This window comes from Heterodontus francisci, chromosome 30 (assembly GCF_036365525.1).
Source record: "Heterodontus francisci isolate sHetFra1 chromosome 30, sHetFra1.hap1, whole genome shotgun sequence".
Lineage (NCBI taxonomy): Eukaryota > Metazoa > Chordata > Chondrichthyes > Heterodontiformes > Heterodontidae > Heterodontus > Heterodontus francisci.
This window is the reverse complement of record NC_090400.1, coordinates 54,693,633-54,709,318: the sequence shown is the minus strand read 5'-3', so window position 1 is coordinate 54,709,318 and position 15,686 is coordinate 54,693,633. Positions and strand designations below refer to the sequence as shown.

The following is a 15,686-nucleotide window of genomic DNA, read 5'->3' as shown; positions in this document are numbered from 1 at the left end:
TTCCGTTTCCATGTTGTACCGTCCCTTTCATTCCATGAGCTATAACTTTGCTCACAAGTCAACTTTTAAACTGCAGTCACTGTTGTAATGTCAGAAATGTGGCAACCAATTTGTGCACAGCAAGCTCCCACAAACAGCAGTGTGATAATGACCAGATTAATTTTTTTTTATCGTGATGTTGATCGAAGGATTAAACATTGGTCAGGGACCCTGGGGTGAGGCAGTGACAGAGGATGTTTGATGGGGGAGGGGTTGGTGACGGGGTTTGGTTGGGGTGGCGGTGGGGAGGGAGAGCTGGGTTTCAACTTCTCGTCGGAAAGACGGCACCCTCGGCAGTGCGGCACCCCCTTGGTACTGGCACTGGGAGTTTGTGTTATAAGATGAGTGGGTGGTTTGGGATGCGGGGGATAGAGGGGGCGAAGGTGAATTGTTGTCGCTCCAAGTCATTGAGAAGTTTGATCCTCCACCCCACCAAAAAAAGGCTTTTTCTGGCACCCGGCAAACTGGGGGGGGGGGGAAGCGCGCGTGCGCGTGCACGCCCAATGATGCGACGTGCGCGCCCCAGGCTACTGGGAGGCGGCGGCGGCGCGCGTTCCGGTCGTGGGAATGGAGGGGGGGGGGGCGCGCGCCCATTGTCTACAAAGGGGCGGGAGCGCGCTTCCCCTGGTCGGGCGGGGTGGGGTGCGCGCACGCCCGCTGCCGGGGGCGCGCACGCCCCTCCTCCTCCTCCCCCTGGTGGAAGCAGACGGCGCTGCTGCTGTTTGCGGATCGCTCGGCTCCGGGAATGCGAAGGGATGGCAGCGTCGGCCAGCGAGGAGAAAGCTTTCCGGAGGTTCCTGGAGCTGCTGCTGCGGGAATTCCGGGGCCCCTTCGGCGAGGAGGACCCGCTGCCCCTCCGGCCCGTCTCCAACCACATCACCGAGGAGGAGGTGGAGGGCGAGTGCCTGGACCTCTGCCTCCAGCATCTCTGCAGATAGTTAAGTACCGACCTTCGACTTAACCACAGTCCCGGTGCCTTCATCCCAGTGGCAGCCAAATCAATGCAACTCATGCAGTCAGACTGGGGGGGGGGGGGTGGAGAGGAGGCAGCCCCCAGTGCAATGGGGCAAAGTCACTGAATGTGGGACTAGGTGAAAGGGCTGAAGGTGATAAAAAACCCTTATTCCTTTTGGAAACCTGTCCTCATGGGAGGGGAAGGATATAGTGTTATACTGTTTTGAAATTGCATTGTATAAAAGGGCTGGGAGCAAATTAAATCCTCACTGCGTGCAAGTGGGATGCAATCTGGAGGGGATGAAACAGGAGAAAGATGAACCTTGGGTTTTGTTTCAGATGCTCAGTTTGTGTGGACAGTGTTTAGAGCAAAGTCCTGCCTTGAGAAACCGGAGTTTGACATTGAAATCCCAGCTGGAGCAAAGCCTGGGAAAAGGAGACAAGAGATGAAAATCGGGATTGGAGAGTGAGACTGTTGTAAAATGTGCAAAGCAGTCTGAAACTCCATGGGCAGCCGTGGAGGGGGGGGGGGGGGGGGAATACAAAAAAAAACCCCCACAAAAAAGGCACATTGCATTCTCTGTATTTACTGAAGCTGAGCTGGATTAATAAATCGGAAGGGATCAGGGCTGACCCGGGCTGGGCAAATGACTGATTAATCTGCTCTTAGTTGTAAGACACCATTAGCAGGAACCCCGTGTTATTTATTTATATCCAGTCTGTAAGGCAACGATTTAAGAATGGAAGAAAAGTTACGGGTCACTATTAAAGTTGGATCGCAGAAATGTCTTTTTTTTAAAAAATAAAGGCGAGTGTACTCTTGTATCTGCACACTGCAGGGAAATGTTTATAAAGGTACATTAAATACTGGTTGTCTGGTCTGGACTAAATGTGGCGCTTGGGGTGTCAAATATTGTTGCTTTTTTTTAAAGCGTGGGGAATAGTGCCTGATTTGCTAGTACCTTGTTTTACGCTGAATGTTTGTTTTAATTCCACACTTGACTTGGGTCCCCTCTCATAGTGCCTGGGATCTGATCAGAAATGGAGTTGTTAATAAGTGATGGTTGCAACCTGGTCTGTTTGCATCCGAACGTTGTCCAGATATCACTGTTTAGTTGCTAAAATCAGAATAGACAAAGGGTTTCATGGACCCGGTGCCCTGGGGGTTGGAGCTTCCCAGTGCTGGAGAGAAACACTCTCGCTCTCCCAGGACATGGGGAGAGGGGACAGAAGATGCTATTTCCCTGGTTGGGGGTATTTCTTGTGCCCTGGGAAACAGACAGGCGCCCCCCCGACCTACCTCCAGTCATTCATCTCAGACCTGTCACTCACTCCGGAGGCTGAACAAGCCGCCAGGTAGTGAATTAATTTACCATCAGATTCATCACAAAAACGAACTATATTTTATTCCTTGCTGCTTTTTTAAATGCAAACTCAGTAACTTTCCTGCATTTCATTTAAAAAAGACATTTTCAGTCCTCTGCCTCTCAAAGTTGCTTCATTCAAATGATCTGATCAGTCATATTTTAAGCTCCAAAACCCCCCTCACTTTGCCGTCTTCCTCTATTGTTTAATTGAAATGATTGGATCATAGTTTTTAAGGCACTAAGTGTCAAGAGTAGAATTTATTCGGAAGGTGTCGGGAGATTGGAGACCCTGTGAGTTACATCACGATGAAACAGGGTTGGTGACGAATGATACCTTATTTGCTGATTAACAGAACAGCAGAACCAATGGATAGTTACAGCTCTAGAATTTGGGACGCCTGCATGTTAGACCCGGTCTTGACTGATATTTATTCCTGGGTGCTCGCCCCCAGTTTCTGTCTCTCCACAGCCTTTCTCCCTCTCCTTCAAACATATCTCCTAACAGCTGTTTTACCAGCTGAATAGCCGGCAGTATACTGTGTAAGCCTTCATTACAATAAATCATCTCACTGTGTATTAAAAAGGCAGTGAGCTGAATCCTGGGAATGTCAGCCTCGGCTCAGTCTCTTAGTCCAGGAGATGTGGGTTCAAGCCCTGTCATCTCAGTAACCAAGTATTGCGTTGACAGCAGCCATGGAGATCACTGAGTTCTGGGATGTCCTGTTTTCCCACAGTATATCAGGATGGTAACTCTATGACACAGTCCTCAGGGTATCTTGGTGAGCGGCATGCTGTGAGGATCCTGTTTTAAATAATTCTGGTGTTAAGACATCAGCAAGTCTCACTTAGTCTGTTAACGTGCTGTCAGGAGAAGGACACCCAGTTTATTCTGCGACAAAGATCCGACAGGCTGCTCAGTATTGCTAATGCTGAATTACAGTCTGTCTGATTCTCATTTAATGTGTCCTGTTGCAGCCCTGCGTTGCTTCACAGAGTACAGCTCTAGTTTCTATATTATAAACAGGATATAGAGGCACTGGAGAAGGTGCAAAAATGATTTACAAGAACTAAGAGATTATACCTATCAGGAAAGATTAAACATTCTGAGACTCTTTTTTTCTGTAGAAAAGAGAAGGCTGAGGGGTGACCTGATTGAGGTCCTTAAAATTATGAAAGGGTTAAATAGTGTAGAGATGTTTCCACTTGTGGGGAAGCCAAAACTAGGGGCTATAAATATAAGGTAGTCACCAATAAATCCAACAGGGAATGTAGCAGAAACTTCTTTACCCAGGCGCTGGTGAGAATATGGAAGTCTCCAGTACAGGGAATAGTTGAGGTGACTGGCATAGATACATTTAAGGGGAAGCTAGATAAGCACATGAGGGAGAAAGAACTAGAAGGTTAAGCTGATAGGGTGAGATGAAGTAGGGTGGGAGGAGGCTCATGTGGAGCATAAACACCAGCATGGACTAGATGGGCCAAATAGCCTGTTTCTATGCTGTAAATTCCATGTAAAGTATGTAATCATGCCAGTCCCCCTTCAGGCACACACACTCTTGCTCACTCAGTCACGTAATCAATTATTGTCAATGCTCTGACTGATCTTGTTGGCGTCAGATGGGATCCTGTAAATTTATTGGACTGTGATATTAGGAATGGGCAACAAAAGCTGGCTTTGCCCGCAATGCCCATATCCCATGGAACAAATAAAGAAAGAGGTTAATGCAGCTATCAGTCAGCATGTTCCTTCTTAAAACAATGGATGCCATCTTAATTCGATGTACACTCTCATTATGGTCCTTCTCCCCCCCCCCCCCCCCCCCACCCCGTAATATATCTCACAGTGTCCCATCCAATATCCCACTACAGTTCTCCCTCTTTGTGCTAGTGGGTAGTGTGAGCTGAGCCACGCTGGGGGCACTTTGACTGACAGTGTGGCTCCGTGATTGTCCGACAGGAGCAGGGTGTCTGTCGGGGGGGGGAGGGACTAATCCAGCCGGTGTTTGGAAAGCCCTGTCATGGCTGGGTGTAATGTTTCCCCACACCACCCCGACAACCCCTTTTCCCGCCCTGTCCTGTCCCGACCCCCACTGTGCCCTCCCTCAACTGTCTACTTGGATGAGAGTGTCCACCTTGTAGGTTGCATTCTCTGCCAAGGCCAGAAACTGAAGGTATTCCTTCCACATTCTGCCTGCAGAATAGTCAGTGTATGTTGTACATAAGGTAAATCTTAACCCTAAATATTAAACAGGAATCATCCATGGTAACACTTCCAGCTCTGATTTCAAGCCCTGTAAGCCAAACCCTCTCAAGTGGACATAAGATCCCTCAGCACTATTTTGAAGAAGGGGAATTCTCCCCTATATTCTGACCAATATTTATGCCGCAACCAAAACCCAAAACCGATGATCTGGTGATTTATCGCAATGCTGTTTGTGGGAGCTTGCTGTGCACAAATTGGTCACCTAGTTTCCTACATTATAACAGTGACTGCACTTCATTGTAGTACTTCATTGGCTGTAAGTGGGACATTCTGTGGTTTGTAAAGGGCGCTATTTAATACAGGTTCTTTCTTTCTGGGATCTCTGGCTCATTTTACAGCCAATGAAGTACTTTTTGAAATGCGGTCATTTGCCAATTTGCGCACAGGAAACTCACACAGCCAGCAACAAGAGAACAGCCAGATAAACTGTTTTGGTGATGTTGGCATGATGCCAGGGATAACTCCCCTGCTCTTCTTCGAAATAGTGCTACAGGATCTTTAATGACCACCTGACGGGGCAGCCAGAGCCTCGATTAAACGTCTCATCCGAAAGACAGCACCTTCGACAGGGCAGCACTCCCTCAGTACTGCACTGGGTATGTCAGCCTTGATTATGTGCTCAATTGTCAGGAGTGGCACTTGAACCCATGACTTACGGGCTCAGAGCCAGGGCCAGTGTTACCCACTGGTTCATTGCTGACACTTGTATGGGAATCAGCCTCGGCTGCGGTGTCTCCAGGGTTGAATAGCTGACTGATGCTCACCCGTAAGGAACGTTCTGTTTTGGATGAGTGCCACTAGTTCAAGGAAGAATGTTGATCTGGACACCAGGGGGGAAAAGTCCCCAGTCCTCCTTCAAAATAGTATTGTAGGATCTTATACGTCCCCCTAAGAGGGCAGACATTCCCATGTAAGAGCTGCACCTCTGACAGTGCAGCACTGCACTGAGCTGAGACCCTGGACTGGAACTTGTACCCACAAACCTCTGGCTCAGACAAGCCATTGATACTGAGAGGACTGGAGTTTTCCAGAACAGTGTGTGGGCCTCTCCCACACTGGGCTTTTGACAGTTGGTTTAACCTCCATCGCAAAATGCTTGCTGGAACTATTAGTCATCGTGTGGCTTTTGACCTTGACCTTGACCTTCAGGAATTATGACCTGTCGTCCAATAAGATAAATCCATTTGAGGTTGACCTTTTGGCGTTGAGGTCACTGAGGCCCAGCAGGAGCTTGTCCATCCGTGCTGCCTCACTACAATGCAGAGGCTCTGGCGACAGGGTGACTTGGGAGTGTGAGGAGAATATGTGCGTGGGGATTGTTTAAACAAATTCGCGTCTTCGAAAAGAAATTGTTTGAAGTCACTTAAACAGTTGAGGGAATGCTTGGGAGGAAGCTGAGATGAGGGCTGTACCTCACTACCACCTCTCCAGACCCCTCCACTGCAGCTGATTGGTCATGTTGCTTGTCCATCATCCAGTTCTGGATGAACAGAAATTTCCTGCAGTTAAATATTGGGAAGACTGAAGCCATTGTCTTTTGGTCTTTGCCACAAGCTCTCCAGCCACTGCTTCCACCCCCATCCCTCGCTACTGACTGAGGCTGAACCAGACTCTTCACAGTTGGTGCCTATTTGATCCTAACCTGAGCTTTTGACCCCAGGTCCTCTCCATCACCAAGACTGCCTACTGCCACCTCTGTAATGACACCTGTCTTCGGCCTTGCCTAAGTCCACTTGCTGCTGAAACCCTCATCCATGTTTGGGATAGAAATGCAATACTGTACTAATGTGCCTCCTGGCTTGCCATAGTCATGTGACCTCTACCATGAGGCACTCACCGCAGGCATCCATCACAAGGCAGTTCAATAAAGACACAGTACAAGTAAGACTGTTGTCCTGTGAGCTCTTAACAATCCACGCCTTTGTAACTTCCAGAATACTGGCCAGCCTCCCTCCTTTCACCCTGCCGTAAACCCTGAATTCATCCAAAACTCTGTTGATATCCTAACTTGCACCAAAACCGTTCAGCCATCACCCCTATCCTCGCTGGTCTACATTGGCTCCCGTTCAGGCAACATCTCAGCTTTTAACATTTTGATCCTTGTTTTCCAATCTTGCCATGGGCCTTGCTTCTCCTGATCTCTGGAACCACTTCCACTCATCCAACTCACCAAAATCTCTGAACTCAGTCAGTTCTGGTCTCTTGCACATCCCCCACATCTTTGCCCAACCGTGCCTTCAGCTGCCTAAACCCTAAACTCTGGAATTCCCTCCCTAAACCTCTCTATCCTTCTTTAAGACCCTCCTTAAATCCAACCAAGCTTATAGTCACCCTGCCTAATATCTCCTCATGTGGCTCAGTGCCAGGTTTTGTTTGATCACTCCTGTGAAGCACCTTGGGACGTATTCCTATGTCAAAGACACTACATAAATGCAAGTTGTTAATTATATTGTGAGGCTGTATGCGGCTCTAAATTACACAGACAGGAACCTGGACTGGATACAGATCTCAGTAACCCTGCTCTCAACAGATTGTGAGAGAGTTTCACAGGTGTTGGTGAGTGGATACAAATTAATAGGGAGAACTTTCCAAACTCCGGCAATTAATGGAATTCCTGCAAATTAGGTCACAAACCTCCAACTGTTGCTAGGGTGATGCTGATGCGAGTTTCCATTCTTTGCTTTTAAATGGGTAGGATAAGTCTGTCTGGGCAATAACCTGCACACTCCCATTCTCGGGGTGGGGAAAGAGGAAGCATGAAATCGTAGTATGAACAACTTTTGATTTGTGGTCACTGTTGTCATGGAGGAAACCAGGCGGGCAATTTGTGCACTGCAAGATCCCACAAACAGCGATGACGTAAATCACCAGATCATCGGTTTCAGGTGTTGGTTGAGGGATAATTATTGACCGGGGCACCTGGGAGAACTCCACTGCTCTTCTTTAAAATTGTGCTGTGGGATCTTTATATCCGCCTGAGAGGGCAAACAAGGCCTTGGTTTAACATTTCATCTGAAAGACAGCACCAGTGACATTGTAGCACTCAGTGTGTCTGCCTGAATGAAATGCTCAAATGTTTGGCGTGACACTTGAACCCATGACCTATTGGCTCAGAACAGGGGAGAGTGCTTCCTACTTCCACTAGGCCTCAGGCCTAGTGTTGCCAGCTCTGCTTTGTGTGTATTTGTGGAGTTTTCATCACATGATCACCTGCCCTCAGCTGGTCAAACAACTTCTTACAATCATAGAATAGTAAAGTGCAGAAGGAGGCCATTCGGTCCATCGAGTCTGCACTGGCTCTTTCGCAGAACAATCCAGTTAGTCTCACTACTCAGTACTTTGCAGTTTTTTCTCCTTCAAGTATTTATCCAATTCCCTTTTGAAGGTGACTATTGAACCTGTTTCCAGCACCCGATCAGGCAGGGCATTCCAAATCCTAACCACTCGTTGAGTTAAAGTTTTTCCTTATCTCACCTCTGGTTCTTTTGCCAATCGTTTTCAACCTGTGCCCTCTGATTATTGATCCCTTCAGCCATTGGAAACAGTTTCTCGCTATTTACTCTCTTTCAAAGTCCTTCATGATTTTAAACACTTCTAACAAATCTTTTCCCCATCGCCGATATTTTTGTAACTAATGAGCAAAAGTGTTTGAAGAAAATGAGGAAAACCACACAACTAGTTTTAATGCCCCTGTGATTTTTCTGTTGCATGTTGCTGGCAGTGTCCTGGAGATTAATCTTTAATTCGTGGAGGCTGCAGGTCAGGCCTGGAGCTTTGGAAACCCTAGCCTCTCTGGAATTTTCAAACAAAAAATTGCTAGAATGGTATATGTAGTTTGCTTTGCATTTGATTTGCCAGTGCACAGACTAGTGACTTCCTGAGTGTAATTGCTGGTGGGGCTAAACACCAAAAAGTCTCGACATTTATTTTTCTTAATTGAGGAGTCGTAATAGAAAAATAAATGTTTCTAAAGGAGGCCGGAAGTGCAGGACATCCACCTTGTGTTGCCAACCCTCCAGGATTGCCTCGGCGTCTTCAGGAGTCAGAGATTCTGAACACTGCTCAAAGCCAGAGGAAATATAATAGGGGTATTAAAAGATTGTGCGTTTACTTTTGTTTTCTTTGAACACATTTACTTATAAGTTTTAAAATTATTGGACGCAGCAAAAAAGATTTGATTGTCAGTTAAAATTCAACCAATCGGGTAATGAAGACTCTGTCAGCTTTCTAATTGGTGTATGTCTGTGTGTGTGTGTGTGTGTGTGTGTCTGTGTCTCTCTTTGTGTCTGTGTGTGTGTGTGTGTCTGTATGTGTATTTCTGTGTCTGTGTGTGTGTGTCTGTGTGTGTGTGTGTCTGTGTGTGTGTCTGTCTGTGTGTCTGTCTGTGTGTGTGTGTGTGTCTGTGTCTCTCTTTGTGTCTGTGTGTGTGTGTGTGTGTCTGTATGTGTATTTCTGTGTCTATGTGTATTTCTGTGTCTGTGTGTGTGTGTCTGTGTGTGTGTCTCTGTGTGTGTGTGTATTTCTGTGTGTGTGTGTGTCTGTCTCTGTGTGTGTGTCTCTGTGTCTCTCTCTGTGTCTCTGTGTGTGTGTCTCTGTGTGGGAAGGCAGTGAATCACAAGGAGTGACATGTCAGGCGACCAATGGCGGGAGCGCCGAGGTGGGAGGCCATGTGATGAAACCTCCTGGAATATGGCTGATCAAAATTGGCAACCCTGCACTTGCAAGAGGAGATCAGAGGCAGAAGGGAACTGAGGAAGACTGTGTTGTGTTGTACGTGAGGGGTCACCTATGCTGCTTTGGAATAGATGGTTTCCACAGGAGAGTTACTGAGTGTCTGAGATTGTGGAATTGATCCATCTGATCCACAGTCAGACCAAACTGCTTTTCTTTCCAGAAATCCTCAGTATAGACCTTTGCGAGCTCTCTGGATGGAACCCAAATCACATTCTCCACCTTCCATAAGAGCATGTTCTATTGGTTTGGAGCATCGGAAAGTCCAAGATCTGAGGGTCACTATCATTGCCTCTCATGAGAACAGGCCATTCAGCCCTTCGATTCAGTTCGATCATGCTTGATCTGTATCTGCACTCCACCTACTTGCCTCTCCCTCTTGAGCATCTATTCCTCTACTGTTGGCCCAGATTCCTAACTATGATAGATGTCACTAATTCTTAGTCACTTCAGGGAGGGCTTGAAGACAGCTTGACAAAGAGCAAAAGCTTTTTCTTCATGATGAAGCCTGGATGTGGAGTCAAACCTGTTCTTCATTCGACCCAAAGACAGTGTGTTGGCAGGCTGTTTGACCACAGAGTGCGTCACAACTGAGCCCAGTCCTGTCCAAAGTTACCTTCTGCATCTTGATAGTAGTCAGGAGTAAGAACCCTTCCCTAAGTCAGAGGACGCTGTTTGCTGGTGCTATCCTGGCTGGGAGCTGGGATTGGATAGCCCAACTAGGCCAGCACTTAAAGTCACAGGGAATTGTGTCCAGTTCTGGGCACCACACATTAGGAAAGATGTGAAGGCCTTGGAGAGGGTGCAGGGGAGATATACTAGAATGGTAACCAGAGATGAGGGACTTCAGTTAAGTGGAGAAACTGGAGAAGCTGGGATTGTTCTCCTTAGAGCAGAGAAGAGGAGACTTAATCGAGGTGTTCAAAATTATGAGGGGTTTTGAGAGAGTAGGTAGGGAGAAACTATTTTCAGTAGCAGGAGGGTCAGTAACTGAAGGACACAGATTTAAGATATTTGGCAAAAGAACCCGAGGGGGAGTTGAGAATGTTTTTTACACAGTGTGTTATTGTGATCTGGAACGCGTTGCCTGAAAGGGCAGTGGAAGCAGATTCAGTAGTAACTTTCAAAAGGGAACTGGATAAATACTTGAAAAGGAAAAGATTTGCAGGGACACAGGGAATGTGCAGGGGGGGAGTGGGACTAATTAGATAGCTCTTTCAAAGAGCCAGCACAGGCACGATGGGCCAAATGGCCTTGTTCTGTGCCGTGAGATTCTGTGATCTTGTGTGAGGCTGGGATGATCAGGAAACTGGGAGACAGAGTGACTGACACAGAACAAGGCACCAGAACAGGAGATGGTGAGAATCCACCAGAAATGGAAAGGAGCCAGTGACAGCTTAGCGTCAGGCAGTGCGAAAGAGGGTGCATTCGAAAGGGACAGATGGTGATATCGTCGCACATGAGAGTCAGGGGCAAGTGGAAAGGTGACACAGCGAGAGACGGTGAGAAACAGCTTTCCTGATGGGGAGTCCCTCAGCACAGCACAGGTCAATGTTCATCCTGTGCCCAACACCACCCAAAAACCGATGAACTGGCAATTCATTTTTGTCGTCATGATGGGAGCTTGCTGTGCCAAAGATGGGTGCTGGGTTTGCCCACGTAACAACAGTAAGTGCAGCAAACAATTATGAAGTCAAATGGTATATGTTAGCTTTTGTTACAAAGGGATTGGAGTATAAGAATGAAGAAGTCTTACTACAATTGTGCAGGGCATTGGTGAGGCCCCGCCGAGAGTACTGTGTGCAGTTTTGGTCTCCTTACCGAAGGAAGAACAGACTTGTCCTAGAGGCAGTGTAACAAAGGTTCATTAGACTGATTCCTGGGATGGGCAGATTGTTCTATGAGGAGAGTTTGAATAGACTAGATTTATAGTCCCTGGAGTTTAGAAGAATGAGAGGTGATCTAATTAAAACATATAAAGTTCTTAAGGGGCTTGACAGGGTAGATGCTGAGAAAATGTTTCCCCTGGATGGGGAATCTAGAACACGGGGGTCACAGTCTCAGGATAAGGGGTCGGCCATTTAGGACTGAGATGAGAAGTTTGTTCACTCAGAGAGTTGTGAATCTTTGGAATTCTCTACCCCAGAGAGCTGTGGAAGCTCAGTCATTGAGTAGATTCAAGACAGAGATTGATAGATTTTTGGGTATTAAGACATATGGTGATAGTGCAGGAAGGTGGAGTTGAGACAGCAGATCAGTTATGATCTTATTGAATAGCATAGCAGGCTTGAAGGGCCAAATGGCCTCCTCCTGCTCCTGTTTCTTTTGACACTTGAGTCATTTACCACACATGGAGCATTGAGAGATGTTTCTGAGAGGGAGGTGAACTGAAAGCATCCTTACGTGCTTGGCTGCGGCTTCCTCAGCTCAATGTGAACCTGGTGAACCCCGGGAACTGGCTAATGTCAGACTGGCAGGACGTGACCCCCAGTACTGCGTCTTCATCAATCTCCTGCCCTCTGTTTCCCCATCTCCTCTCCTGTTGCTGAGACACAGCGTGCTGATGGGTGGGTGGGGGGCGCAGTGGGAGGATGGGTTCACTAGCTTGCCCCAAACAGCCATTCCTCGCAGGCAGGCCATTCGACTGTGACGGGCGCCACGACTGGACTGGATCCCATCCTCATTGTAACGGCTTTGAAGTTCAGAGTTGCTCACTCCCACCAACTCGCACATTGTAATCTGACACGCAGTTAATTGCAGATAAATGTCCAGTGATACAGTGTTAGTTTGGGGTCAGTGGAACAGGTGACCCCAGATAGATTAGTGTGTCTCCAGCTGCTTTCGTTGCAGACATGAGAGCGAGAGTTTAATTTGAGCAGAATGTGTTGGATCACTCTCTGAACATATTGTTCAATTTTTGCTGTGTTAGTTCTAAGCTGTGGTTCAGTGGGTAACACACTTGCCTCTGTGTTAGAAGGTTGTGGGTTCAAGTCCCACTCCAGTGACGTGAGAGCAAGATATAGAATGACACTCCCAGTGCAGTATTAAGGAAGTTTTACACAGTTGGAAATGCTGTCTTTCAGATGACATGTTAAGCCAAGATTACGGGCAACACAGTGGTGCAGTGGTTAGCATCGCAGCCTCACAGCTCCAGCGACCCGGGTTCAATTCTGGGTACTGCCTGTGTGGAGTTTGCAAGTTCTCCCTGTGACCACATGGGTTTCCGCCGGGTGCTGCGGTTTCCTCCCACAGCCAAAGACTTGCAGGTTGATAGGTAAATTGGCCATTGTAAATTGCCCCTAGTGCAGGTAGGTGCTAGGAGAATGGTGGGGATGTGGTAGGAGAATGGTGGGGATGTGGTAGGGAATATGGGATTAATGTAGGATTAGTATAAATGGGTGGTTGATGGTCAGTACAGACTCGGTGGGCTGAAGGGCCTGTTTCAGTGCTGTATCTCTCTATGACTCCATCACATCTGCCCTCTCAATTGTGATGTAAAAGATCCTCTGGCACTTTTTTGAAGAAGAGCAGGGAATATCTGGGGCCAATATTTTTCCCTCAACCCGCATCACTAAAAACAGATGATCTGGTCATTGTCACCGAGCTGTTTGCAGGATCTTCCTTTTTTTAAATTCAAAATATACTTTATTCATAAAAATCTGTACAAAATACATTACAAAACCGTTCCAAACAGCACCAAGTCAAAAGATACGAACAGTGCAAAGGAGCTCAATTTCATTCAATACAGGAGTGAGTTGCCTCACAACCCTTCCATTTCATTTTTCATGCCATATACATTTTACAGCAAACAAATATTTTCCCGATACAGTTCGAGGGGTTTTCCATGGATCCAGCCCCTCAGTTCACCTTGGTGGGGGGACCTTACACTGTGGTCTTTCCCCATTGAGCCTTTGCTGCGGCTGCCCCAAGCATTAGTGTGTCCCTCAGCACGTAGTCCTGGACCTTGGAATGTGCCAGTCTGCAACATTCGGTGGTGGACAACTCTTTGCGCTGGAAGACCAGCAAGTTTCGGGCAGACCAAAGGGCGTCTTTCACTGAATTGATAGTCCTCCAGCAGCAGTTGATGTTTATCTCGGTGTGCGTCCCTGGGAACAGCCCGTAGAGCACAGACTCCTGTGTTACAGAGCAGCTTGGGATGAACCTCGACAAAAACCACTGCATCTCTTTCCACACCTGCTTTGCAAAGACACATTCCAGAAGGAGGTGGGCAACCATCTCTTCCCCACCACAGCCACCGCAGGGGCATTGTGCGGAGTGGGTGAGACTCCGGCATGTAGGAAGGATCTGACGGGGAGGGCCCTTCTCACCACCAGCCAAGCTACATCTTGGTGCTTGTTTGAAAGTTCTGGTGATGAGTTTGACTTTGACGGTCTACTCGGGGAACCATCCGACAGGATCCACCATCTCCTTTTCCCGTAGGGCCTTGAGGACGTTCCGTGCAGACCACTGCCTGATGGATCGGTGGTCAAAGGTGTTTTCCCGCAGAAACTGCTCCACGAAGGATAGGTGGTATGGCACAGTCCAACTGGATGGAGCGTTCCGCGGCAATGTGACCAGGCCCATCCTTCGCAACACCGGGGACAGATAGAACCTCAGCACGTAGTGACACTTGGAGTTTGCGTACTGGGGATCTACACATAGCTTGATGCAGCCGCACACAAAGGTAGTCATCAGGATGAGGGCCACGTTGGGTACATTTTTCCCGCCCTTATCCAGAGGTTTGAACATCGTGTCCCTCCGGACCCGGTCCATTTTGGATCCCCAGATGAAGCGGAAAATGGCTCGGGTGACTGCCACAGCACAGGAGTGGGGTATGGGCCAGACCCGTGCCACATACAGCAACAATGTGAGCACCTCGCACCTGATGACCAGGTTCTTACCCACAGTGGAGAGAGATCGCTGCTCCCACATGCTCAGCTTGTATTGTACCCTGGCTACTCGCTCCTCCCAGGTTTTGGTGCACGCCCCGGCCCTTCCAAACCATATCCCCAGCACCTTCAGGTAGTCTGAGCTGACGGTGAAAGGGACAAAGGATCGGTCAGCCCAGTTCCCAAAGAACATGGCCTCGCTCTTGCCGTGGTTAACTTTGGCTCCCGAGGCCAGTTCGAACTGGTCGCAGATGCTCATCAGTCTGCACACGGACAGCGGATCCAAGCAGAAGATGGCGACGTCATCCATGTACAGGGAGGTTTTAACCTGAGTGCCTCCACTGCCTGGGATTGTCACCCCTCTTATGCCCTCATCCTTCCTAATAGACTCAGTAAAGGGTTCAATACAGCAAACAAACAAGACAGGGGAGAGAGGACAGCCCTGTTTGACTCCAGATTGGATCACAGATCAGCTGCCACATTTCCTACATCATCTCAGTGATTACACTTCATAAACCACTTTATTGGCTCGAAAGCACTTTTGGGACATTGTGAGAATATGAGGTGCCTTTTGAATGAGATGTTAAACCGAGGCCCCATCTGAAATATTTGCAGGTGATCTCGTTTGCATTGGGGGAACCAATGTTCAGTCTTTGTCAGGGTTACGGAGGGGGAGCTGATTGCTGACGGTTGTTTTGGTTACCGAGGGGTAGGGCTGTGTTATTTCCTGTGTCCCTTTGTCATTGCGTGTCTGGCCTCTGATCAGCTTTTGCATTTTCCTGTTATTTTCATGCAACACATTTTGCATTTGTATCCATTCCTAAGCAACAGGCTGTAATTTGCTTAAAGGAGCCTCATCACACCTGAAGTGCAAGACACTGTCACGTTCAGTGTGAGCTGGATGGGGCTTGTGAGGGGGGGGAAGGGCCTCGATATCTGCTCTGAATAATGAGTGTGTTCACACATACATGAGGGAGAAATGAACAGAGATACAGAAGACGAGGAAAGCCAAGGCTGATGAGTGACCGACCTGTTAGAGGCCTTTAAAATTACAAAAGGGATTTGATAATGTAAATGTAGAGAAGATGTTTCGACTTGTGGGGGAGCCCAAAACTAGGGGTCATAAATATAAGATAGTCACTAATAAATCCAATAGGGAATTCAGGAGAAGCTTCTTTCCCAGATTTTGCTGAGAATGTGGAACTCAGTACCACAGGGAGTATTTGAGGTGAATAGTATAGATGTATTTAAGGGGAAGCTAGATACGCACATGAAAGAGAAAGATTATGTTGATGGGGTTAGAAGAAGGTAAAGGAAAGGAGGCTCTTATGGAGCATAAACATAGAAACATAGAAAATAGGAGCAGGAGTAGGCCATTCGGCCCTTCGAGCCTGCTCCACTATTCATTATGATCATGGCTGATCATCCAACTCAGTAACTTGT

At 47.6% G+C, this 15,686-nt stretch overlaps 1 protein-coding gene across 1 annotated transcript in view; it reads left to right on the top strand.

Annotated features, from left to right (window-relative positions):
- Positions 1-748: 748 nt before the first annotated feature.
- ppm1e (protein phosphatase, Mg2+/Mn2+ dependent, 1E) overlaps positions 749-15,686 on the top strand; it is a 174,207-nt gene continuing 159,269 nt past the window's right edge. The window contains exon 1 of the mRNA XM_068010686.1: positions 749-976. Coding sequence (XP_067866787.1) covers positions 795-976 — 182 coding nt within the window. The 5' untranslated portion in view covers positions 749-794. The remainder of the gene's footprint in view (positions 977-15,686) is intronic.